The sequence below is a fragment of the Ciconia boyciana genome, chromosome 3 (genome assembly GCF_034638445.1).
Source record: "Ciconia boyciana chromosome 3, ASM3463844v1, whole genome shotgun sequence".
In the NCBI taxonomy this organism is placed as follows: Eukaryota; Metazoa; Chordata; class Aves; order Ciconiiformes; family Ciconiidae; genus Ciconia; species Ciconia boyciana.
The window spans coordinates 71,531,580-71,557,130 of NC_132936.1; the positions used below are offsets into that span (position 1 = coordinate 71,531,580).

Sequence of the window (25,551 nt, forward strand, 5' to 3'; positions counted from 1 at the left end):
GCATCATTTGAACAACTCCGATCAATGTATTTCAGGCATTAATCGCAGAATAGCACCTTTCCATTGCATCAAGATCTTCTCTACCCACCGTTTCCCATGATGCACTTCCAGTAATGGGACTTCAGTGATACATTGTGGGATTTAGGCAGCGAGGGGAAAACAGTGCATCATAGGAGATAAATCTAGCAAATGCTCCCAGCATCTGGGAAAGCGATGAATCATGGCATCAGTGGCAGAAACAGTCTAATGTTGAACTGAACAAATTTGAAAGGGGGGGAGAAATTCCCCCAACCAGAAACTTAGAACATAACCAGCAAAATCTTTCCACCACTACCACACCCCTGGGAACCTGTAATGTTGCAAAAATGCCGTTTTCTAGCAGTCACAGGGAAACTCTGATTAGTCCTTGGCAGAACCAGATTAAATGTTGTTCAGTAATTTGCAGCAAGACACAACTGTTCATTTCTGCAGAATCTTTTGCATTTTTTAAACTATTTAACTTGAAAATCTCTCTGAAAAGGTTTGTCTACTATCTGCTATCATCAGCAGCATTTAATTTGAGTCTATTTTTCTGGGAAAAAGGTGCAATCATAGTTGTGAATATTATTGAGTAATTCACAAGTGTTTCAGGATAGAGCAGGTTATTTGGAAGTTTTGTTTATGGATAAATAAATCACAAGTAGGATACCTGGAGACTTCACGAGAGCCTGAACAAGAGTGACCAGCTACAGCACCTGCATAATTTTTCATAAGCCATTTTTTGGTTCAGCTGAATTAGCTTTCGTGTCAGAGCACATGGTATCAATGGAGTACACAACTTCAGCTTCTCATCCCTTTCATTAACTACATTCAGGTTATCTGTAAGGATTAATCAACTTGAAAAAAATTGCCTGGCAACATGCCTTTAACCACTTTCTGCTTGTGTGTCATGTCAACACGCCTTTACATGGGAGGGAAGGGTGGCAGATGTATTGACATACTAATAGAAACAACAAATCCCCCTCATGTTGCCAGGTTCCTCCTGCAGTAAGAATTGCTTATGGACTTATGTCAGCCCGTACTGGGGCACCTTATTCCTGCGGTTCCCTCTGCAGAACGGCATCCTTAGCAGGGCTGGGGCCAGGGATGGAGCCGTGCATTCAGCTTGGGGGAGGGAGGTCACGCAAGGGCCTCGCGAGGGATGCCGACCGCAGCCAGGCATCGGTTCAGAGCAGCCAAAGTAGTAATGCAAACTGTTACTCCAGCTTTAGGGGAAGAAGGGAGCAGATTGTCCTGCACCGAGAGCTGAAACTCTGGAAATGGGGAAGGCTAATGGAGAAGTTTCAGACATTCCTTCATTTTGGCCGGAGTCAGTGCTACCCGAAAAAGAAGACGGGCAGAAGCATTCGTGTTTCTGAAAGTAGATGGTACCGAAGAATCTTATTTTTCATTATTTTTGCTAACTGAAGTAGGGATGGTTAACCACCAGGCTATGTTCAAAATATGAGCAATGAACAAAAATGAGCACCAGAAACAACGTGGTTTTTAACAAGATATTACATGCAAGTAAAAATGGAATTAATGACTGGTCTCGCTTTCAAAGGTGATTTTGGGAAGGTGAGTTCAGATTCAAAACCAGACTAGGACTGCAATTTGAGGTAAAGCCCTCGGCATACTGAAAGATCTGGAATTAACTCTTAGCAATATGTTTATTGATGGGCAAAGGAAGTGCCCCTGCCTGAAGTTTTGAATGATAAACAGGACTTTGATACTGTGGAAAATGAGGATAAAGATAAAACACATTTAAAATTAGACCTGAAGTAGAACAGCATTCAGAACTCAAAGTTCACCGTAGGCAGCACCCTGCGAACAACACAAGTATGGCTGCCCAGTGTGGAAAAACTGAAGGAACTGAGTTGGAATATGCCCTTAGGAAGACCCTGCAAACTTCAGGAAAGTTGATGAACAGAAGAATGCTTCCTAACAGTCCGAGACAGCCCTGGAATAACAGATGACTGGATTATTAACTGCAAATATATGGAATGTGCAGTTATCTAATGTTGAACGCTGATGCACAAGTTAGTATAGTGCTGGAAGTGCTGACAGTATCTCAGAAAGAAAAGCAACACATAGTAACAGGTAACCAGGAATAGGGGTTTCAAGGTGACTTTTCCCCCACGAGAGGACAGCTAAATAACAAATGGAAAAGCTAATGCAAGCAGTGCTGCTGGGAAAAAGTATTCCTGTTAGGGCTAATATCTTTTATAGCCTTTCTTCTTCTCTGTAAGCTGTCCTCCCTTCAGAAGAGGCTTCAGGTGGCCTCCAGTGGAATGGTAGTCAGGAGACCTCTGCCCCCACGTGCTCTGCAGGTGCGGCGGGTGCATGCCACATCAGCCTCATCTGTTCCACATCTGTGAGCTCCTCTGTGCAGCACAGGGCAAATCTTCTCCATCAGTTGTCTCCAAGCGTAACTAAGTAAGTCTACTGGGATTTTTTTTATTCTTCTTGTCTATAATGTGGAATGAAGCCACTTCAAGAGATGTTTATTAGAACTAGCAAGGACTGGTAGACTGGCGTTAGGCATGCTGACTTGTGTCAAGTGTGCTGGGAAGAAATGCTGAGTTTTGCTTTTTCAGTTGTGCATTCACTGAATGTGCCAGAACTTTGCAAGAGGCATGAGTCAAATATAAAACATAACATGAAAGCATCATTTAGTTTGACAGCTCTTGAAACAAAGCAGTGGTCCCTTACTGAGAAATATTGTGTTTAATGTCCCTCTGTGAAGCCTCTGTTCTTATTTATCATTGCACTTAGCTGGCCACCATTCAGGTATCAACAAGGAAAGACATATAGTAGATCTCTGAGGCCGCACAGTTGTGTTAAATATTCATCTTTTGCCTCAAAGGATAAGGATTTATTTAGCTGTAGCAAGTGTAATGTTTTTTGCTTTGTGATAGAGCTAGAATGTCAGAGGAATCTCTGATGCACATCATGCAACCTTAGAAACCACCCATATGAAGCAATCTTATGTCTAATACTTAAAACACAGATAGGTTTGCAGTAAATAAAATTCATTCCATGCAGTTTTCTGCGATTTATGCATTTTTTTAAAGATTCTGTCCCCAAAATCTTTTCTACCTAAGAAGGTTTTAAGAGTAAAAATCTTTCAGAGATGTTCACCTTCTTCAGGGTGAGAGCTTCATCTTTACTTTGCTTCAAATTAGAGAAGTTTTTAAGAGTTGGTTTAGTGGATGAAGCATATTACAACCACTGGATGTTTTTGAAAGTCCTGTTATAAAGAACATGTTGTATTTTTCGTAAGAGGAAAGATATGTCTTGGTCCATAACAAGCGCTGCTTGCTGCTAGCATTATGCCCTAATTTCCAGCTTACTCACTCAAAAAGGCTTCATTATTCTTTTATTGTAAAGGGTTTTTGAAGAAAAGATACTATAAATAACTAGTGTAGAGATTTTAAACCAACTGATCCAATATTTACTTCTAATAACATATGAGTATTATAGCATGACATGCTCCACCCTTTGCCTCAGTAGAATTAACTGAGGCAAATAAAAACAGGACATAAAAATTTTGACCTGAAATGGGAGCTAGATAAGGCCCTTCAGCTGGAATATTTTGAATTTTTATGTCTTATGGGACTAAAAGAAAGAAGTCTAAAGAAACTTTCTTTCTAATTGTTGCCTTTTTAAAAAAGAGACTGAAGTAGTTTCTAATATTAAACCTCCTCCTTAGCCTGCTGCAAAGCTTGGTAGCTTCAATCATATTTTCTGGTTTTATTGCATAACTTTTTTCCCCTCCCCAAAGCATGTGATGAAGCTGCACAATTGGTGGGATGGATCTAGCCTAAATACTCCCGATACACAAAATAAAACCACAGTGCGGTCTGGCTCTGCTTTACTCAATATAGCTGGGCTAGACAGCGAGCACTACTCCTCTCCTTCCACATCCTTCCCCAACAACACCCTTCACCCTTTGCCTCAATGACTGAAGATAGCTCCTGGATCACAGCTGTGGCTGGATGAATGGGAATTTATTATTCGGTGGTGGGGTATTCCAGACCAGACTGCTCAAAGCTCTTCACATTCATCTGGTTTCTGACTTTTCATTTCGATTTCCTAAGCCGATGATGCTTGTGAGACCTTGCTGTCTCTGCCTGTCTGTCCCTCTCCACTAACTTCATGTATGTCATCCAATTTCAACCAAACAACAGGTCAAACTTTCAAAGACAATCTCAAAGACAGAAAATTAACCCAAGTGCATGGAAAAAACCCCAGCAGCCAAGTGAAGGAAAGAGGTCCTACTAAAGCTCTTGTGGAGAGAAGATTTGGTCTGCAAGCTTAACCTTTACTGGCCAACACAGACTTCCTATAAACCCCTGCTGCTGGAAGAGTTGCTGTGACAGCTCATTGAGAAGGTCCTCAGAGAGAATCAGTGTGTGAAGTCTCGGTACAATTTGGCCTTTAATCCAAGCTTGTTCCCAAGCTTCCCTCGTTCCCCATCCTCTTACAGATCTCACAGCAACGTCCTGCTTTCAAAGAGAGTTTGGGACAGAAGTCAGTGCCCAAGTCACAATACAGATGAATGGCTGGGAGAGGGCAAATTGTGGGGAAGGTGGAGCTGCGGATAGCTGGCGGGGCCAGCTGTGCCGTGCCCACAGTTCTTTTTAATCCACTTAATGTTCTCCATTAACATACAGTCGACAGGCTGCCCAGAGCTCTTGTACAGTTCTTTTAAGTTAAAACATTACCTTGTCCTCTTATCATTATAGGTATAATTTTTCTAAAATTCAGCAAGAAAACTACCTAAGTATATTTCACTGGCTAGAGGAAATATAGCTCTTTATGCAAAGCTCTCTAATTTTTTTTAACATTATGAAATACTGAATAAAAGGATGCTGATGAACTTCCCCCATGGAGCCTATAGTCTGTGTGGCAGTAAACAAGGACATCAGACAGGCTGCACTGCCAGTGAGCAGAGCTTTTATAGGAAGAGGGGTGATAGATGAGACATTCACATCAAGCTTCACTCAGTAATCTGTGAAGACAGTGTTCCAAGAGGTCTTGTCTGCTGATCTTCAGGGATCTATTTATCTAAATTAAATTGGTTCACTCTACCCCACTGCATACTGAAGTGGAAGAGCTACTTTAATGCCTTGCTATACAGGAACATAGCTGGTGATTGTAAATCTATGCTAATGCTCAGCATAAGAGTACAGAGCTTGTAAATGTACAGATCTGACTAGATGCGACACTTTCATACCAGCATTTGCATGTTTCCAGAGATTTCAAAGGTTTCAAGTTTTCACAGCATGTTTTCAGTCCCTTGTGTCTTAGCAGTAGATTTTTTAATATTGGTACAATAAATAGACTTGGATTATGAAAAATCATGAAATTTATATTATGGGAGAGTAGTTTCAAGTTCCATACTTTAAACTTTATAAAAATGAGGTGTTAAAAATAGACCTTTTATGTAAGACTTTTTTGTAATTCACTTATAAGTGGTCTTCAAAAGGTTTCTCTGTGTTTGGATGTATTTTGCTCTTTTCTGGGCAGCAAATGATTTGCAGTTCTTTTTCTCTTCTTAAGGTTTGAAAAAAAAGCAATAGCACCATAGCCTTCCCTAAGGACATACTGCTTCAAGTATACCATCATACAAAGAAAGGGGGGAACAAATTAACTTCTGGAATATTACCTACTATTGGTGCCTATCCTCCAAAGTAAAATATCCTTTCCCAGGAGGAAAAATGGTGGATTCTTTCTATGCAAATTTGTATTTAGCATTTGTAGAAATGCTAAAAGAGTTAACTCACATGCTTGATAGGCGTAAAAAGAAAAAAAGGAAGAAAACCTGCTGTATTGTTTTTTAATATGTAAGTTTTCCATAGTGCAATAGCTGTCGGATTCTGCAGGAAGACATAATTTCTTCTTTTCTGTTGGTGAATATGAAAGAATACATGCACAGCTTGCTGTAAAAATTTGTTTACTGGGATGGTTGGAAATCTGTATTTTTAAAACTGACACATTAAAAAATGGCCATGGGAGGAGAAAGGAGAGGAGAAGAAATCATAATTGGTTTTATTTTCTTTCTCTGAACCTTCATACATCCCTTCCAACGCACAACATGCTAACTAGCTTTAGGGACTCCTCACACTAGTTTCAAAACATCTGAGCCCTCTGCCTCAGTGTGGTATTTTGGGAATCTCTATGAATTTATAGATACCACTTTGACTGTTAGGCGTTTTCTGTATAATTTAGACATTTATGGCTTGCTTTTGCTGCACACTTGCATCATACCTCTATGTTTAGGGGAGAGAGACTGTGCTACAAGTGTCCGCTACCTGATGTTATAAAGTACCAACAGCCACATAAATTTGTGGTAGTCGGAAAGTGACCTGTGAGTAGCTCTGGATAAACCCGTTCTTCCAGGCAAGCTTACAAACAAGATGCTACTGAGGATTCAGGTGGCTGAGGCAGATGCTCAAGTGATGAGGTACACAAAGGAGGCTGCAGCTTTCTACATGGCAATCCTTCCAGCAAGGGAACGGATAAAACAAGGGCAAGGGAAAGGAAAGAAAACCTGCTTTCTCTCACTGAAAATACAGTGAGTAAGTTCTAGAAAGCTCTTGTAATGGCAAGGGGATTTAACCTGGAAGTCTGATTGTTCTTTTTCTCCATCAATCTCTTTTTATTTCCTGTGCTGCCTAGTGGCTTTGACAGATGAGTCGTAGCAAGTCTTGCTGCAGCAGCATTAGACACACATCTGCCTGCCGTATTGCTCTGCAGGTCATCGGTTTCACAGCAGAGCTGACAGACATCTCGGCCAGGGAAGGCCAGTGACCTCAGGAGCGGGAAGGAAAGGAGGCCATGGAAAGGGAGCTGAGCTAAGACACTGGTGCAAATCAGGAGGAGGCAGATGGTCCCATGAAAGTCTGTCGCTCTGCTGTCGGCTGAGTGCATCCTGTACCACTGCACTGGGTTGTTGCAGGTGAATGCAAATCAAAGCTCGAAGAGCACAGTGTCATCATTTTTAAAAACTCTGTGATGCCTTTTTCTGCTGTCAGGGAATCTTAGAAGAAAACAGCTTCAGGGTCTAGACCAGTGGCTCCCACTGCCCAGAGATGTGTTAGGCATGGGGCGTGCCTTGACTTTTCCATGAGATCTAGGTAGAATTTTTATATTTTTGACCAAAATAAATGTTGTTGCTGAAATGTTTACTTTGTTAACATATACATATATATAGTTCAAGGCACCCAGAAACTGAAAGCTGTGTGTCTATTCTTCTCTATCTCAAAAAAGCCTCCCATTAAAATTTTGAAGCTTTTCCAGCCACATAGCTTGCCACCTCTCTGACACCCACTCTAGTTTCTTGCTCCAAAATGGTTCTCACCCAAGATTTAGTCAGGTAAATCCATATCTTCTGTCTTCCATATTTGTTTGTTGTCTTCCCATTTTCCCACTGTTGTCAGCTGCCCTTTTTATTTCATGCCTGTTTTTCCCAGTAACTTGCTGAATAGCAGAAAGGGATAAAAGAGCCCTTGATAGCTCCTCCCGATGACTGTCCTGTGCTTGTGGCTGTGACCAGTGGCTGCCACCTCTCTCTGCACTGGCGAAGCCCCAGCCAGGTCTCAAAACCAGCAGTGAGGGACACAGAGCCTGGGCAGGGGAGAGCACCAGTTACAGGGATGTGACGAGGCCTTGAGGAAGCATGTGGCCACAGTGCTCACTACAGCACCTCCACAAGCCATTCTGCTACTAAAGAAGAGGGCCACGTTCATTTTATAAGTGGGGAACCCTCTCATGTGACACAGTGTGAAGGACATGAAGCTTGGTAGCAGCAGAGGGAAAAGTGAGAGTCGCTGCACAGGACGTGTGATCAACAGGTAGGCAAAGCAGCATCTAACGCAGAACAAGCAAGTACGGCGAAAGAGTCAGACCAGTGGAAATCGGGACTTCAGACAACAAACCTTCTCCAAGCATGGGAACAATAGCTGCTTCTGTAAAAAGAGATGAGGAAATGAAGGCAAAGCTTTGTTATGATGTGCGGAGGAGAAAGGGGAGATGGAAAGAGACTAAGACATCGATGTCAAGAATAGTGCCTGAAACACAGAAACAGCTGATACTGAGTAACAGAAGAAAAAAGGAAGAGGTTTATTTTGTCGTACTGGTTTTTTTACCTAACATCTAGGAGCACAGAGGGAACAGACTTACACGACAAGAAGACTGGCATAAGAACTTACGAGAACCGTGGTAATTTTGGAAATTGCTCAAGATTCCGTAATTTAAAAACACACAACTTGGGGAACATTTGGTGACAAATTGTAGCAAAGATTTGGGTGGGGATAGTAGATTTCATCCTAAAGCTACAGTCTAAAATGCTCATGGCAGCAGAACCATCCAGGGAATAATTAGTATATCCGCCTAAAGTGAAAATTAATGATCTGTATAGCCCTGATAAAAACATAGCAATTAAATAGAAAGACGTACTAAGGAAATTGCAGACAAACCTGGAAGAAGTCAAGAACAAGCCTGTTTGCTTTTAATTATATGAATGACTGTTAGACCACATCCCAAAACTGAGTTGGCAATCTGGAAGATACTTAGGCAAAACTATGATTACAAGTTTGTTCCTTTCAAAGTACTCGATGCTTTATGCTCTTACCATATGCAACAATATTACTGCACCCATGGCATAGCACCAGTCCTGGTACCAGTGAGCACAAATTATCTTTACCGATAGTCATGAAACAACGGAAAGATCTTGTCAGCAGTAAAGATAACCAAGAGATTGACAGAGGATAAAGAATGGATGGAAAGGGATCCCTCCTATGTCATTCTGAATCATGCCTTGTACCTTCTCAGGTGCCAATTATAACCCTGAACAAACTGATAGGTAAAGACCTGCCTATTAGAGTCAAACACAGAGAGAAATGCTTGACAGGACACAGACATCATTTTAGGAACGCTAAGGAATAAAAGAGCCACAAATCTGAACCTGTTATGGAGGTGAGCAGATGACTACCCACAGCACAGGCAAGAAACCAAAGCCCCAAGCTGCCATGGACTGCAGGTCACTTGAAGCAGCTACAGACTTGGGGTGAGAGTGGAGGAGAGGAAACCAAAGGCAACTGTGGAGTAGTAGTAGAAAGTGTCATCCACTGACATACAAACCCCGGGGAAACTCTTGAAAACCCTCAGTTAACAGCTAAGGAAGAAGTCAGAAGTGATAAGATAAATGTGTTGTCTGGAGATAGCAGCAAGGTAAATGAGCAGAGAAATAGCAAGGTGGAAGCAAGAACCTCGCCAACAGCACAGTGCACTAGAGAGAGTCAAGGCTTTAAACTGACCGCTGTTGATCCAAATGCCAGCATGGTGGGAAAGAGCACGTCCCTTGCACAGAGTAGACACTGGTCTCGTCTCCTTTCCTCAGACCAGCAAGCATTAGCGCTAACTAGAGGAGCAGAAATATCAGGAGCTTCCTCCGAGTTTAACAGAAGTAGCATAGCTTGTGGGAGGGAAGTGGAGATTCATTACCCATGCGTATGTGCCCAGTCTGACCACTATCTGTCAAGGGTAAATATTCCTTTAGTTCTACGGTCATGAAGTTCATAGATATTATAAGGTGAGCAGAGCATGGTACCTGGACAATCCCTGCCCCTGCCTTTCTTATTGGAAGCAGCTTGTTTTTAGATCAAGCCTATCTGCATGTAGAGCTTGTAACCTTCTCCCACTATTCCAAGCCATCCAAAAAGACCCTAGGCCTGTTTCTACCTCATGCCACCTTCCACTCCTCTCCCTCTCAGTTTTACCATGTTAACCAAATACCTTCTCCCTGCCACACTAATCTCTTGATTTTGTTTATTATACTACTTTTTTTTTTACTTTTGAGGGTGACTGACAAACAGAGTGCTGGAACACACAGAGATTCTGTCAGAGGATACCTCAGAAGTCAGTCAGTGAAACTAAAATCAGCATGATGACCAAAAACCCAGTTATTTCGAAAAGCCTATATTAAGGAAGCCTTTTTGAGGCTACTTTCTGTCCAAATTTGCTACTTCTATTTCCAGAAGGAATTTGAAAAAATAAAGTGCCTTGGAAGTAGAAGATGCAAGTCTTCATTTTACAGTGAAGAATTCTGTCACTTCAAAGACTAGAATAATCCAAAGTTGTTTCAGAAAAGCTGTTCCCACACTAAAACAATTTTCCTTTGTTTTTCAGTCTGTAGTAGCATGTGCACCATAAATGAAAGTTGTGTGCATTTATTTCATTAAATGCTGCCATTTCTGCAGATGAAAATTTGCCAGAATGGTTTTACATGCAGAAAAAGTAGTTCACCAGCATTAAAGCCTGTTTGATACTTGAATTGCACTTGCAAATCTTTTTACCCTATGTTAGCTACAAATTCTTGTGCTGGCCCTACAATTTTTTCTTAAATTTCGCTGAAATTTGTACAGAATCTTTGCAGTTCACATAACCCCCAAATGACATCTGGCTTTTTACACAGAGAAATGGCTTTGAGCAGAGGGAAACTTATTTAGAAATTACAGTGCTAATGCATGCAGCAAAGCTCTCTGTGTTCTCAAGAGTCTTCTTAGTGTCTTATTTATGGGGAATGTCATGGACTTTAACAAACACTTCTTTAATTTTCCAGCAATATGTCAAGACCTGTATTTCGCCCCTGTGAGGAAAGTATCTTTCCACCTTTCTAAAGTGTAGTGGCTTCATGTGTCTATGTCTGCTGCAGCCATGCTAGCCACAATGAACAGGTAAATAGATGTAGTGTAAAAAGGGATTCTCAGATGTTTCTCAAACAGTTACAAATAAAAACAATACACTTTAAAAAGATAAAAGGTTTCCTGATGAGTTTTACATTTTGCTTTTTATAAAATATTCCTGAAGACTGTAGAGTGCTCTTAATCATAATTTTAGTACAGCTCCTTAAAAACCACATGCAGGCATCTCAAACTTTTCAATAATGCATTACTGTCAGGCTTAATGTTTTGTGACTGAGCAGTAATGTCTGATTCAGAAGTACAAATGCATATCTACTTGATGATGCAGAGATTTAAGCAGGGCTTCCTCAGGATACTAAGTTCACCATGAAATAATAAAAAGAAATCTCAGACATCCTTTATGAGCACAGAAGCTGTCTGGCAAAGTCATAAAAAGAATATTACTGTACACAAGGCAAGGATTTTATAATGTTCAGCTGAATTGCACAGTTTCAATTTAAATGAATATTCACGCAGCAGTGTTCTATCCTAATAAAACGCTTAATGTCTGAACACTTTCTGCCAAGTGTTCACACAATTTCTTTTTCTTCCTATTCCATCAATGCACAGAATGTCCACTTTATGACCTTCTCAGGGCTTGCTCTGAAAGACTTTAGAAAGAGTCAAACATCTCCAGAGCAGAAGACCTGACAGGAGAAAGATGTCTATATGGTAGAGGTGTACATGTCTTGAAACTCTTTGCTGAGTTGCAGTAACTAATAGAAGAGCAAGATGTTTTGCTGTGGGCACTTAAGTCTTCAGTTTCCCAAAAGAAAAATTCAGTAGGTGCAATAACCTGTTCTCTGAGCCAAAAAGTATTCAAAAACTACAATTTCAAAAGTTACTACCAAAAGGTGGTCTACCATTTATGCAAGAAGTATGACAGAATGGAGGCCATGGGGTGTCTTGGGCACTTCAAGTTACTTAAGAGAAATAAATTCCCTCCATGGTTCTGCCACCTTGGTAATCAGTATGGGACCACCAAAGTTAAAAGCAATGGTTCATACAGCTTGATGTAGGCAGCCAGGCTTTTAAAATTAAAAGCTATAATGTATGCATGCCCTTTATTGGCTGAACTCAGCACATAGAACACAGAATCTGTGCACTGGCCTGTATGGCTCATCAACATAGGGTATGTATGCAACATGAAGGTCTAGTTACAAATGCACAGGTCAACTTCTGGTTTGATTCAGACCTTCTTACTCCTCACAAGTTTTTAGAACTTAGGCGTGGTGCAAAATATAGTTTTTGAAGAATCCAGAAAAGCAAATCTGTTAAAATTTGGAGTTATAATTCAAATTCTGACATGACTACTGTTAACCAGAATAGTTTTTAGAAATTGCCTTTTGCATTGATCTTTCCTTCCAAAACCAAATTCTTAAAAATGCAAACATTTCAGTCTTTCCATACTGCTGCATACTAATTGAAATTTTCCATGTAGGCTATATTTAAATCAATTGAGATGCAATGAAGGTTCCATTGTTGCCAATAGCTTCTAATTGTTCTGTAATAGACTACAGATACATTGAAATAAGTAAATGGAGCCCAAGGTAACTCAATTACACTTCTTCTTCTGGTAGACTTATTCTTCTCTATTACTTTACATGAATTTATTTGTGAAATACTGAATGGCTTTCAGGACTCAGTGGCAAAAGAGAGGATGTACCCGTGTCAAGGTTTCTCTTGGGCAGAGTGACTAGTATGAATGCCATTGCTCTATGAAGACTGCATAAGTAGTCAGCAGCACTTAAAAGGGTGCCCATGGCTCTGCTGTCTTGATTTCACTACTCACTCAGCATTGTGAGGCATGTATGGAAATCTTTATAGCTCACAGACATCTGATAAAATCTCTTGGTCTTCATTTAGCTTGTGGTACCCTCAAGACACTCCTCTAGATGAACGAAGACAGCACAAATAAAAGATCGGTGTTGTGTTAGGGCTGTCTTTGCATTGCAAGAGCAGCACATGCATCTGTGAGATTATTTAACTGGCAGGTGCACCCAAGCTGTGTTGCATTGTTCTGGTACACTAGTAGTCTGTCCTTAAAAAAACTATGGCTTTAAAACAGATAGCATATCACAGATCATTAGAAGTAACATATTATGGCATTCTCTGAGAGTTTTTGCTTAGTCTTTGGAGTTAAAAAGATGTCTTATATATTAAAAATTCAGTAAGGCACCTAACTCCTCTGAAAAAAATAGTATTCCAGGGATATCTCTGTCACGTCTCCCACTGACTGTTTTAGGAAACTAAAACCCAAGCAACCAGTCAAAATCCTGTAAAGATCACACTAACTGTCCGCAAACAACTAGTTAAAAAAATCAAGGAAGTGTTAATGTTACTCTGTTCTTATAAATGTGGAGAATTTCCAAATATGTGGAAAAATCTAAAATGATAGTTGGAAGTCTTGAATCCACTGTATACAAAGCCTTCCTCAGTGTACATTTATTTCTTACAATGAATCCTGATTGAGGTCTTAAATGGGCAGTGTTTACCTTACTGCTTAGGGCTTGAAGGCTTTCAACATCCCTAAACTTAAAACCAATTCTTGTGAGGAATCCATGTACCAACTGAACACCAGTTAAGACAGTGAAAACATGAAGTGTGGTTAAGAGATCACTAGAGTCACATCTGGGGCTGGTATAAACTGGTATAAGGTCTGAATTTATGTAAGCTACACAGTTGAGGTTTTGGTCCTTTATTGGCAAAGTTAAGGAAGCAAAGCAATGCAGAAGAGCTAATGTGATAGATCACCAGAAAAAAACATATTTTAAGGGCTAAGTTTCTTGCCTGCAGAGTAAATCACCCTCAATATTCTTAAGTCATTGACTGCTCCTTTCTGATGCAAGGTGATCTTTCCTGCCTATTGCAGAAGTTTGAAAAAAGACAGATTGCTGTAGCTGATTCTGCTCCAATTCTGTCCTGAAAGCTAAGCCATTATGTGTCCTACCTACAACAAAAGACATAATGCCCCTTGCCTGCTGTATAAAACGATGGTGTGTGTTGATCCGCACCCTTATATGATACATCTCTTTCAAAACAGCCATTAGGGAATGGTTCCAGAAGATACGATAAAAATTTCTCAATCCCTAATGGAGTTTCAAGATGTTTCTATGACTTCCTAGCACATGAGCTTCTCCAGGGAATGCCTTCTTGATCCTGAGAGGGGAACAGAAATGCTTACGGGAAGGTCGTGTGCAGGGGGAAGCTCCAAAATGAGTAGAGGGGGCTGGATGGGACAGTGCGAAAAGTTCAGATAGTTTGCAGGGCACTAACGATGGGCTTTTGAGGCCATGGAAAAAATAAAGAGGAAAAAAAAAGATTGCTCTTGCTTCATCAGAGGATAGACATCAGTAGAGCCACTGAACTGATGCAGCCTGTTTTTCGTGCCATGTCCAACACCTTGGGAATTTCTGGGGAAAACACTCTAAAACCTTAGCACAAGTCCTGCAGGAGGTGGAGAGTCAGGGAGGTGCAACTGCTCAGAAATTACCTTCTTTTCATCTTCTAGAGGCACTCTGTGGAATTTGAAATGACTGTAGTCAGTATTCAATAGGGCTGCCCAGGTACAAATGTAATAAACCAAATGATTCTTCCATCACTTATTCCTTTTTGAGCTCTCTTCCCAAGATGCTGCTCTGTGCACAAGGGGATTTCTGTAATAATTACCCCTGAGTACCCGGTGGAATGAGTGGTAATTACACTGTCTAAACATAGAAATAGATCCTTGTGCCATCGGTTCCACAACTGACAGGAAGCCTTACTCCAAATTTCTACGGGTTTTTTAGTTTTCATATTCCTCTAGCACTGCAAGATTGAAGATACACACAGGGTTGTACAGACTTTCTTCCTCTGCAGCTTATATGAACTACCTGTCTCGTAACTTGTATAATAAACAGTTGCTGTACCCTTGGGTTCCTTTCCTCGGCTGCAGAGTAGGGACAGCAGATGTTCTGCAAAATGAAATCCTTCGTGATTATGGGATTGCTCAGAGGGCCATAACACCTACCCACCCCCAAGAGAATGAGTCAGTCAAGCAAAATAGAATACTATTCCTATTTCCTATCTGCACAAATGGAAATCATAACACTGTTAGTAAACCATGAAACCAAATGGAGGCAAAGAACCAGATGCAAAACTGGCAGAAGAAGCTTATACCTGTGTTGTGATGGTCTGAGAGATCATACAGAGTACCAAGGAGAAATAGTATTTCTATCGGGCAAAGGCCCACCTTCAGCACACAGTATTTTTGCCAAGCTAGAGGGTCTCAGGAAGCATGAAAATGTTGAAAAAGCTAAAAGGCAAACTGAGATCTGGGAGACAGTATGTGCAATTTGTACCACTATCCTAGAAGGTCTACTCAATATCAGTTCACAATATTCTACTCCTTCACAGTTATGTACTAACTTTCACACTTAATTACAGAAAAATAATTTATCTCATCAGACTGACTTGCTGAATTAAAGATTCAAAGTTTCTTTTTCATGCCTTGGAGCAAGGCACCAAATATAAACCCTCTGTCTATAGTCAGTCTCTAAATATAGCCAAGAATTAAGATATTTCTGCTTCTGCATCCTAAATAATCTAATGGAATCAATTACGGCTTTGCGTAGATGACATCTGGTATTTGCAAATACAACATGAAACATGAAATCCAACCAAAATAAGCATGAAACTAAAGTTTCCACCCATCCTACTTCATCCTCAGTAAACATATTATTGTTTTGCATCACGGGGTGGATTTTTCATATTTCTTATCGACTTCAGCTTAGAAGGTCTCCAAGAGAATGTAACACTTGCAAAAGAAAAGGGCTTATAACTTTGACTTCAGCCAGTGGTTAAGCCAGATGAGCAAACATTGTTTATGTATTCACTCAGAACACTGTCTCATTGCTTGGATTTTCAGCCTTGCGCTTTTGTTGATCAGCATGCCAGTCACACAAAGCTAAATAACAGTTTGCATTTTCAGATACAGCAAGGTGCAGAGTGAACACCAACATCAGCTGTGGAAGGCACAGAATCTGAAATGGATTAAATACAACTCTGTCCCCACTCTTACTGTGCCAGTAAGATCTTTGCCCATTATAACTGAAGATAAGGATAGTCCCACTACACAGTATCCATGTTATCAACCCATTTCAAAATATAACTCCTTGCAGCACTCCCCTAGCATCATAATTAATGCTTTGGCCTCAAGTAGCCAAACACACTGTATTAGGACTAGAATGCAAACTATCCCTGGATGTAAGTACACAGGGTTTGGGGAGGTTTGGGGTTTTTTTCTTTTTTTTTCTTCTTTCAAATACAGCCTAAATAGATAAATGTAACTGTACCTGCAATGAAGGACTGCCCTCTTCCTCCTGCAAATAATGCATGGTCAGGAAAGGGCTGGGTCATGTCCCTCCCTATACTCCAGAGCAGAGTTAGAGCATAGCAAAGCAAGCAGTCCCACTCTAAGGACTGGCTAGCCTGTGGGCTCTGAGCAGCCTTGGAGGAAACCATGCCTCCTGAAATGCTCTACAATGAAGACCCATGTTTCCTCACAACTCCTGTTGCTACCATGTACTGCCAGACTTGCAAACCTCCGAAACAGTTGGCCATGGCAGTCCATACTGAACGCTGGAGAATTTTCAGTGGTAGAAGTTGCTGGGCAGGGCTGAGGATGTGGACCATTCCTGTGAAACCACACTTCTGACTCTGCCCCCCCGGGCATGCCGTGCGCTGTGTTGGGAATTACAGTCGCAGATTTTACCTTTCTGCAGCTGAGCAACTCTCATCTGTCTCACCATCAGTTCCTGCGAGTGCGAGCAGGGACTGAAGGAAGTGGTCCCCACGCTCCCCTTGCCTGTCTGATGTTCATGCTATGCTGTTCTGTTTCCTCCCTTGCTCTGGCCCAAGTGCTCATATCTTCCCAAGGTGAATGAGACTGGGACTTGAACCAAGTTAAAATTAATTTTATTTTTTTCTTTCCCCTCTGGATTAACTTTAAATCATGCCTACTCTTTTATCCAATTCACCAAGTACCTGCACAAGTGCTGCTGCCAGCACAGAGAAGGGGACAGCTCAGGTGTGGGAATGAGTGACTGTGAGCTGTGCAGGAGAAAAGGGAGGGAGACATTTATTTCAGTGGCATGGCAGCTTGTGCTGTGTTAAAGCTATTGTGAAAGTACAGCAAAGTCACCAGCTGTCATCATCATGTCTGAATGGATAACCTTCATCCTGCCCCCCTTGTATTTACAGTGCAACAGATTCTAGCCATAGTACTTTTTTTATATATAACTAAAATTGTGTAAGAAATACATAATTTTAGGTACACAGGTGGAATGCATGGGATGTTTTTATTCCAGGATTACAGCCCTACAAATACCTACGGGTAATTTCACCGGTTTCTGAAACGAATAAATTTTGTGATTTTTGTACAAATGTTTCTAGAATCTGTATCTTACAAGAAACAAACGTACCCTGTGAAAATATCTGGCTTAAATTTCTTTAACAATAGTCATTGCACTTGCTGAAGCAAGTACCTTTCACAGCATGACACAGCTATCTATGAAATAATTTAACTGCATCATGCACAGTCAGCAGAAGTTCAGCACTGTAATCTGGAGGAAGTGACTCCATACTGTCACTCACTGTCTGAGCTATTATGCTGCAACACTTTTCCTTTCCTTCCTATCTATCATAAAAATATGGGCATTTTTTCAATGATGTCAAAGTATCCCTTGTTAACAACATGTTTACATTTGATTAAAAAAGGTGTGGTTTTTTTAATATGTCATTTTAATCTTCAAGAGTTCAGCAACTATAAACCATAAGAAGTAATATCAATAGCATAAGCAGGTGCCCTCACCACAGGTAGTTAAATGGTTCTTCATTGTTTAATTTGACTAAACACTTCAAAAATGGCTTGATTCTATTCAGTGACAGTGTACATGGAAAAGTTAGGTATGCAAGAAGCTGAAATAACCACCGACCTTGAGTTTTGCAGCATGAGTTAGAGTTCTGAAGCTTAGTATCCTTGCTACATGTTGTTGTGTGTAAACTGTCTATAAGGACACTATTATAGAAGAAGAACTTCAGGAGTTTTAGCAGCCATGTAAATGCGAACTCTCACAGCTGCTGCTTGAATGCTTGTAGATGGTGTAGCACATCTCGGTTGTCTGTGCCTGATGTATCCAGGTGGCAAATCAACCTGAGCCTGCCTTTCCCCAGCACTCCTGACTGCAGCAGGATGCCCTGGGGGTCTGGAGCACAGCAAATGCTGCTCACACCAGGCCATCTTCTACCCACTTCTGTTTTAAACTGGGCTCCTCCCCACAGTGAGCTCTTTGCACTTTTTCAAAGGCAAAAGTACTAAATTTATTGTAATTTATATATGCTTGTAATAGCCACTACTCTGGGAAACTCATAGTTGTTGTACAAAGAAGATGTGATCCGTTAGAAGAATTCTGACTTTGAAACCTTCCTAAATAACATAACTTAGCAATAAATGTTCTAACTTCTTTTGAAAACTAAGTAATGCATGGAATATTACTTCCAGCTGCATGTTGCAAGTCACTGGAAAGAAAAATATCTTGGCCTAACATTATCCTAATAAAACCTAGGAAAGACTGGCAATGAGCAAGAGAAAATCTTCTGTGACCAGAAAATAGTCCCAAAGTTGGAAAAGTATTGTGGAAATACATATTTATTATTCATCTTATTTACAGAGAATAACTCTTAAGTAGCAAACCTCCCAGTTATGACACTTCTAATAATCTCAGCTCTTAACAGACAGCTATTAGTGCCCATGATATAATATCACTTATACCAATTTCATTGGTCCAGCACTGACAAGAGAAGTCAAAAAGGAAAAAAGATCAGTTTCCAGCTCATGTTTAAAGTGAATAACCATCCCGCTCTATTTTTAGTACAATGGAAAGAGCTGTGATAGTCATATGGTAAGGAACAACTCAGTCTCTACCAAGTGCTACACAAGCAGTGTAGCTTGCTGTTCAAAAGGGTAATAAACAGTCCTTTTAGTCCAGCCAAAACGATAAGAATAGATGTGATTCAACGGCACGGTAGCATAAGCGTGTCGCTAAAATGTGGTCTTCTGGAAGCTGCTTTTAACACAATAGAACTATTACTTGGCCAGCACAGTTGATGTCCACGTGCTTTTGTTGCCACGAGCTGTGAGAATCATTAGAATCAGAGATTGCTGTAGAAATGTGAATGTACTTTATGACGGTCTATAGTAATTCTGTACATCTCTTATGTCTGTGTTCTTATAGCCACTTGGGCACTGAAGTAGCTGACATGAGAAAGAGGCAGCAGTCACAAAATGAAGGAACATCAGCTGTGTCTCAAGCACCTGGAAACCAAAGGCCCAACAACACATGTTGCTTTTGTTGGTGCTGTTGCTGCAGCTGTTCATGGTATGTCCTGTAGTATATTTGGTTCCATATCCACCACAGGTAAACGATGAGAATGGAGACTGCCAGGTACTGGGAACATGCAGACTTCTGGGAGAGGATTGCTGCCAAAAGGCACAATTTAACATTTCACTTAAAAATTTGATTAAACAATTCCCTGATTTGGTTGGACATCTTGTGAGGGGGAAGAGGAGAGAATAGTAAATTCAAGCTATATTTACCCTACTTAAAGCATAACTAAATGAAGAAATTTCAGTTGTAAAACTAGTATGTGTGAATGAGAGACTTGATACTGAACATTTTATAATTTGCATTCAAAACATTTTTTCTTCTGCTTGTACTTTTGATATTGCAGTTCTCTGCATTCAGGAGGGTAAAAGGGAGATGGTCATAAATGTGAATATATGGTGACCTGTTTTACTACTTAGTCATTGAATAATATATCTTCTGTAAATCTGAAAACACAAGCCTTAAATTCCGCTTTATCTTTTAACTGGTGTGGCGTAATTTTAGTGGAAAAAAGGCTCAAAAATTGTGGCTGCTTGTCTCTTCCTAAAGCAAGAGTTCACTTGGAAAGTCAAAGAATTAAAGCCAGTTTCAGAAATAGCTTTAAATTCACAGTGTCTTGAGATGCATCAGGTCTTTATTTCTTATTTTCATGAACAGAGTTAGTGTTGAAATATAAAGTAATTGACATGCAGTACTGTTTGGACCCTTTGCATCCTGTTACATACACAGTTCAGTCTTTTTGGAGTGACCATTCCTCTGTGTATCTGTGTTAGTTTGACTTGAATCAGCCATCTGGCCCCAATCTAAAATCTGAGGCTATTTGCCCCAATATATTTAAAAATACATACCAGCATGTATGCACCAGGCATCAAATGCGACACCTTTTCCAAGATGCCGCATCCTGGAGGCAGTACCAGGGTGGACCTGCCTTGGCTGTTACTTCCAGTTTCACCTGGAGGCAGAGGATATTTGGAGCAAGGATGAGTGAGAGCTCATGCTTTTACGAAGTAACTTTGCAATGTGTTCAATCCATGCAGCAAAGAGGTGGAAGTGTATTAAACGGGAAGAAAAGGGAGGATGTTTTGCCACTGTTATCTCTGCTTTGTGACAAGGGCACAGCGTAAGAGCAGCTATACTGTTACAGACCAGAGGTTCATTTAGGTCAGTATCCTGTTTCAGGAAGTGACCTGTAGCGGATGCCACAAGGAAAGGATAAAACAAGTGGACATGCACCTCCTCGACCTACCCACAGCAAAACTCCTCACAACTTCTGGCAGTCTGCAACTTAGGGACTTCCTGGCCCAGAGGTTATTTTTGTGTGTTTTATAGCCCTTGATGGAATTTTCTTTCATTAATTTGTCAAACCATTTTCTGAAGCGACTTCCTGAACTCATCTAAACTTTTGGCATCCACAGCTTCCCGTAGCAATAAATTCTACAACGGACCTGTGCACTCTGTGAACTATTACTCCCTTTTATTTGTTCTAACCTACTAGATGTTAATTTCATTTGATGCCTCCTTGTTCTTATGATTGTGAAGAACAGGGAATAATTGTTCCCAGGATGATCAAGATTTTATAGAGCTCTCTCATATCCCCCTTCAGCTGTCTTTTCTTCCATAGTCTTCTCTATTTTAATCTCTGTGATACAGAAACTGACCCAGACCATGGTTTATCCTTATCTCTCTCCTGTCTATCCACCTACCTTGTGTCTCTCTATGTATTTCCTATTCTACTACCTCCTGTCTGAGATGTGTGACTAGGTCTGTTGCAGTAGTCAAGACATGGGTCCACCATGTTTTGTGTTTGCTCTTGGTTTTTTATTATTAATTCCTAGCACTCTGCTTGCTTTTTAACAACCCCTGAGATGATGTTTTCATAGACTGTGGTGGATGTTTATCCACCATGACTACAACATCTCTTTACTGAAAGGAAATAAAGCCCATCATTGTGCATGTACAGCTAGGGTTGGCTTTTGCCTTGCACGCTGGAACATGAATGGCCATAAAAGTATCCGTCTAATTTCTAAAACGTAAAGACAACTGATTTTATTTTTTAAGCATGCTATAGCTCAAGAAGTCTTATTTGACAACTATACTCTGTTTTGAAGCTTTTATGAGCTTTGTGACCCTTGGAGTGCCTCCACTCCTTAGAATGCAATACCATATTATATGCAATACCATTATATATTTGAACAGCTTATGCATATTAAATCTAAATTAGAGCAATTATTGCTTTAAAAAGTAGGATGTCCTTTCAGCTGGTTTGGTAATTGTTTTTGCTGTTAATATCCTATCTTTCGGGGTTTTTCAGGGATTGAGGGGGGTTTTTTTGTAAAGTAGATTAGACTGAGCATGGAGAAATCCTGTCAATTTAAGCTAGTTTTCAGGATTAAGTCAAAGAACGGGTCAAAGGGGATAGTGACATCACTTGCATTTTCTAAAATCAAAAAGGTAGAACAGATGATATAATAAGTCTTTTCCAGCTCTATCGTCTGTGATTCCATAGTGGAAACTCCATTAGAGGAGAGATGGGACAAAACTTTGAAAAAGGCAATATGAAATGTTTCAGAATCTCAGTTAAAATGAAATAATTTGTTCTGGTGCCAAAATTTTTTTGGTAAATTTGAACTGTCCAGGTAGAGTACAGATTACTGTTCTTGCCTCGGTTGTGTACCCTAAAAAACTACAAAAATAATTAAAAAAAAAAAAGTAACAAACTTTTCTAGTCACTCATTATATAGGGGATTCTAGGTAGGTAATTCTCTAGGGTAGTTCTCTGTAATAGGAAAGCTGATCGATAATTGTAATAGGTTCTCTGGACCTAATGTAATTACATACTTTCCCTAGTTCAACAGGTCTTTGTATGTGAGTAACGTGAATTTCTCAAGAGATACCTGTCTGGAAATGTTGCTGGATTCATTAATGGTGGTGACAATGCTTTCACTGTCAATATCAAGATTAGGAGGCTTTTCTTCTGTTTTTCCACCAGCCTGTGTGACTGAGGACAGCTCTTATATCACTAATCTCCTAGTGCCTCAACTTCCTCACCATTCATTGAAACGGGGGGTGGGTATGTGCAGCTTTTAGTAAAAAGCTTTCACTTTTATTTGTTTGAAGAGTTAGTTCAATAGTTCATATATCCAAACAAATCACTAGAATTCTAAAAATATATTTTGTGAATCATGTGGTGTTTGTTTTCTTCTGTTCCACCCTGTGTTAAAATCAGAATAGGCATTAAGTCTTCCGTTTGCATAACAGCATAGGCAAATATTCACACCTTTGTTTGGGGAAATAGTACCTTGCCTAACAGAGACTTGTTAACAGCAAAAAGTTAGATCAAAAAATTATTCGGTACATCTTATTACAAACTTTTTTTTTCTGTAATAATTCCTTCTTAAAGGTAACAAATATTGGGAGTACTTCTCCATTGCTGTGGCATAACCCTGGTAGGCAGCTCAGCCCCACACAGCCACTCGCTCACTCCTGCCCAGAGGAATGTGGAAGAGAATCAGAAGGGTGAAAGTGACAAAACTCATGGGTTGGGATAAAGACAGTTTAATAGATAAAGCAAAGCTGTGTGCACAAGTGAAGCAAAACAAGGAATTAATTCACTGCTTCCCATGGGCAGGCAGGTATTCAGCCATCTCCAGGAAAGCAGGGCTCCATCACGCGTAATGGTTACGTGGGAAGACAGACACTACAACTCTGAACGTCCCTCCTTCCTCCCCAGGTTTTAGTGCTGAGCATGACGCCATATGGTATGGAATATCCCTTTGGCCAGCTGGGGTCAGCTGTCCCAGCCGTGTCCCCTCCCAGCTTCTTGTGCACCCCCATCCTGCTCACTGACAGGGCAGCATGAGAAACAGAGAAATCCTTGACGCTGTGCAAGCACTGTTCAGCAACAGCTAAAATATTGATGTGTTGTCAACACTGCTTTGGTCACAAATCCAAAACACAGCACCATATGGGCTGCTATGAAGAAAATTAACTCCATCCCAGCCAGACCTGGTACATCTGTTGGCACTGATAATTGTCAGGACAGTAAACTGCTCGGTTTACAAGGACAAATTAGGGCTGATTACCAAGGTTTGGTCAGATTGGAAAAGATGGAGATACACGGGCTCCTTAAGTTGGCCATTTTGTTGTAATAGGTATGGTCAGGATGTTGCCCAACTAGCTTAAGCCCTGAACTGGTGCCTGAGCATCAGTAGTGAAGGAAGCAGTCCTCCCCAGTGGAGAAAATAATGTGCTTCTGAAATTCCCAACAGGAAAAGCTTGTCCACTTACTGCAGAGGCAGATGATATATCCCTCTGGAGATCTTCTATAGGACCTTCCTCTCCCCACTGACCAGATACAGACCTTAGGCACTTACTTCAGGAAGACTGCCTCACTAAAGCATCTAACAGATAAGTACCAGTCAGGTAGCTAAGGTGCTGGACTAAATCTCACCCTGTGTCTTAAGCTTCCACAAAACACCATTCCCATAGAGGACAGAAGAAAAGGCTTCCTTACTAGATGTAATTTCAATGACTCGGGCAGCCTGAGAGTTGCAAAATTTGCAGTAAGACTCCTAGCATGAGTCTGTAATTTCCTCAATAACACTTTCTCCAGAGAGCTGCACATTTAGTATTTAGTGCTATGGCTTTACAGTTCTGAGCTCAGCTTGGCAAGGTAAGGGTAGAAGCCTGCTGTTTCACCTCCCCAACCTTATTTAGCAATCCGTTACTCCAGCTTCATCAGCAGACATGAAGCCAGTCATTCTCTTGCAAACACTTGTAAATCACATTCTTCAAAAAAACTCTCAAGACGCTAGCACAGGGAGGTTGGCTATTCTGCCAATTTTGTTTTGGTTCCTCTTTTGTCTCCCACCCAGAGCAGGAGTCATATCTTTTCATCCTCTCTTCGTTTCATAAGGCGCTCAGGGAATTTTAAAGCTGTGGAACACTGGTGCCTGATAATCCCTCTCCTTTTACCACACGCAGAAGGCTCAGAAAGCATCTAACATCTGCCCTGCAAGAGACCTTAGCAGTACAGGAGTCTGAGGGACATGAAAAGGCTTCCAGGGGATAAGTGAAGATGATCACACCACTTCACTTGGTTCCGTAGCTTGATTCAAACGTGTGAACTGTAAGGCCTTTACCTTAAAGGGAACCATTAAAACAACTGCTGAAGACTCTTGTGGGAGAGGGAAAGGGACTCACATGTCCAGCAGCTCTGAGCTGTGCCCTGTACAAAAGCTATGCCTGCCATTTGATTTCTTGTGACCCTTCCATGACTAGTTTCCCACACCCAAGAGATGCCAAGGAAGATAGGGTATTTGCCAGCTTGGCAGTAAACAAGAGTTGCTCTTGGCAAGAAACCTCTCTCCTCCAGTTCTTACAACTTGCCTATGACTGGTGTGAGTTACATCTGAAACTTCTTCCTCATGACCTTGTTACACAAATATTTTCCTTTATTAAAGGGAACATTTTCCTTGCATGGTTTTAGCAGTTGACTTGGGCCTACAAGAAGATATTTCTGTCACTTTTGCCATGAATATGAGATGACAGATACAGTTCTAAGGACAATTTTCAACATTTTCCTCCTCCTAACATAGTGTGCATGGTACTCTAAATGAAAGAAACAAACCAAAACAATTTTTTTTGCACTTCCCACCTCTCTAGTACTTTGAGATGAATACTTTTTTTCTGGCATATTCAGTGTTTGCCATCAAAAAATTGTGTCTAAGCTTTGCATGACTCTACAGAAGATAATCCCTGGGGGTCATAGTCATGGCTGCTTTATCTTATTTAACTATGGTAGAAAGTTTGGAGGAGAGGGAAGCAAAGAAAGGATGGAAACAAGAAACAATTTAATGCAATAAATTGTAGCCACATGTTCTGAAATATGTGGAAAACAAAATCCATATTCTGCTTCCCATGCCTGTCTGCAGCAGAACTTTTATACTAGGAGTAGACTAGAGGTTGGCTGGTACAAAAAGTCACCCAGGCTCCAGGATTTTGTTAAAGCTTTCAGCAAGAAAAGCAAATCTTTATCTTCAAAACAAAAGAAGTCATTTTGAAAAATATTTTTGGCTTTCAATTTTATTTTTTTTACAAAGCTGATTTTTTAATTCTTCTTTTCCTCCCTGAACACATAGGACAACACATATGAAACAGATGTAGTCGACTCTCTGCATTTTACCTTTTCAAAACATCACTCCTGAGAAAAGCAAACATGGAAAAGTGCATTGGGAATTATTGTACTCTAGTGCAGTATACAGAAGTGCAGGCTACTGTCTTTTACTGAAATAAAAGGTGACATTTTTAAAAATCTTTAATGGGAAAAGATGTTCCATTCTGAGCCTTTTTATACTTTAAAT

The 25,551-nt window shown here is 40.5% G+C and overlaps 1 protein-coding gene across 3 annotated transcripts in view; it reads left to right on the forward strand.

Moving 5' to 3' along the window:
- Window positions 1-25,551, forward strand: part of RGS17 (regulator of G protein signaling 17) — a 71,393-nt gene that overhangs the window by 23,324 nt on the left and 22,518 nt on the right. For all 3 annotated transcript variants that reach the window (XM_072857935.1, XM_072857938.1, XM_072857937.1), the window contains exon 2: window positions 19,040-19,183. In XM_072857935.1, the coding sequence (XP_072714036.1) occupies window positions 19,065-19,183 (119 nt within the window). In that variant the 5' untranslated portion in view covers window positions 19,040-19,064. The remainder of the gene's footprint in view (window positions 1-19,039; window positions 19,184-25,551) is intronic.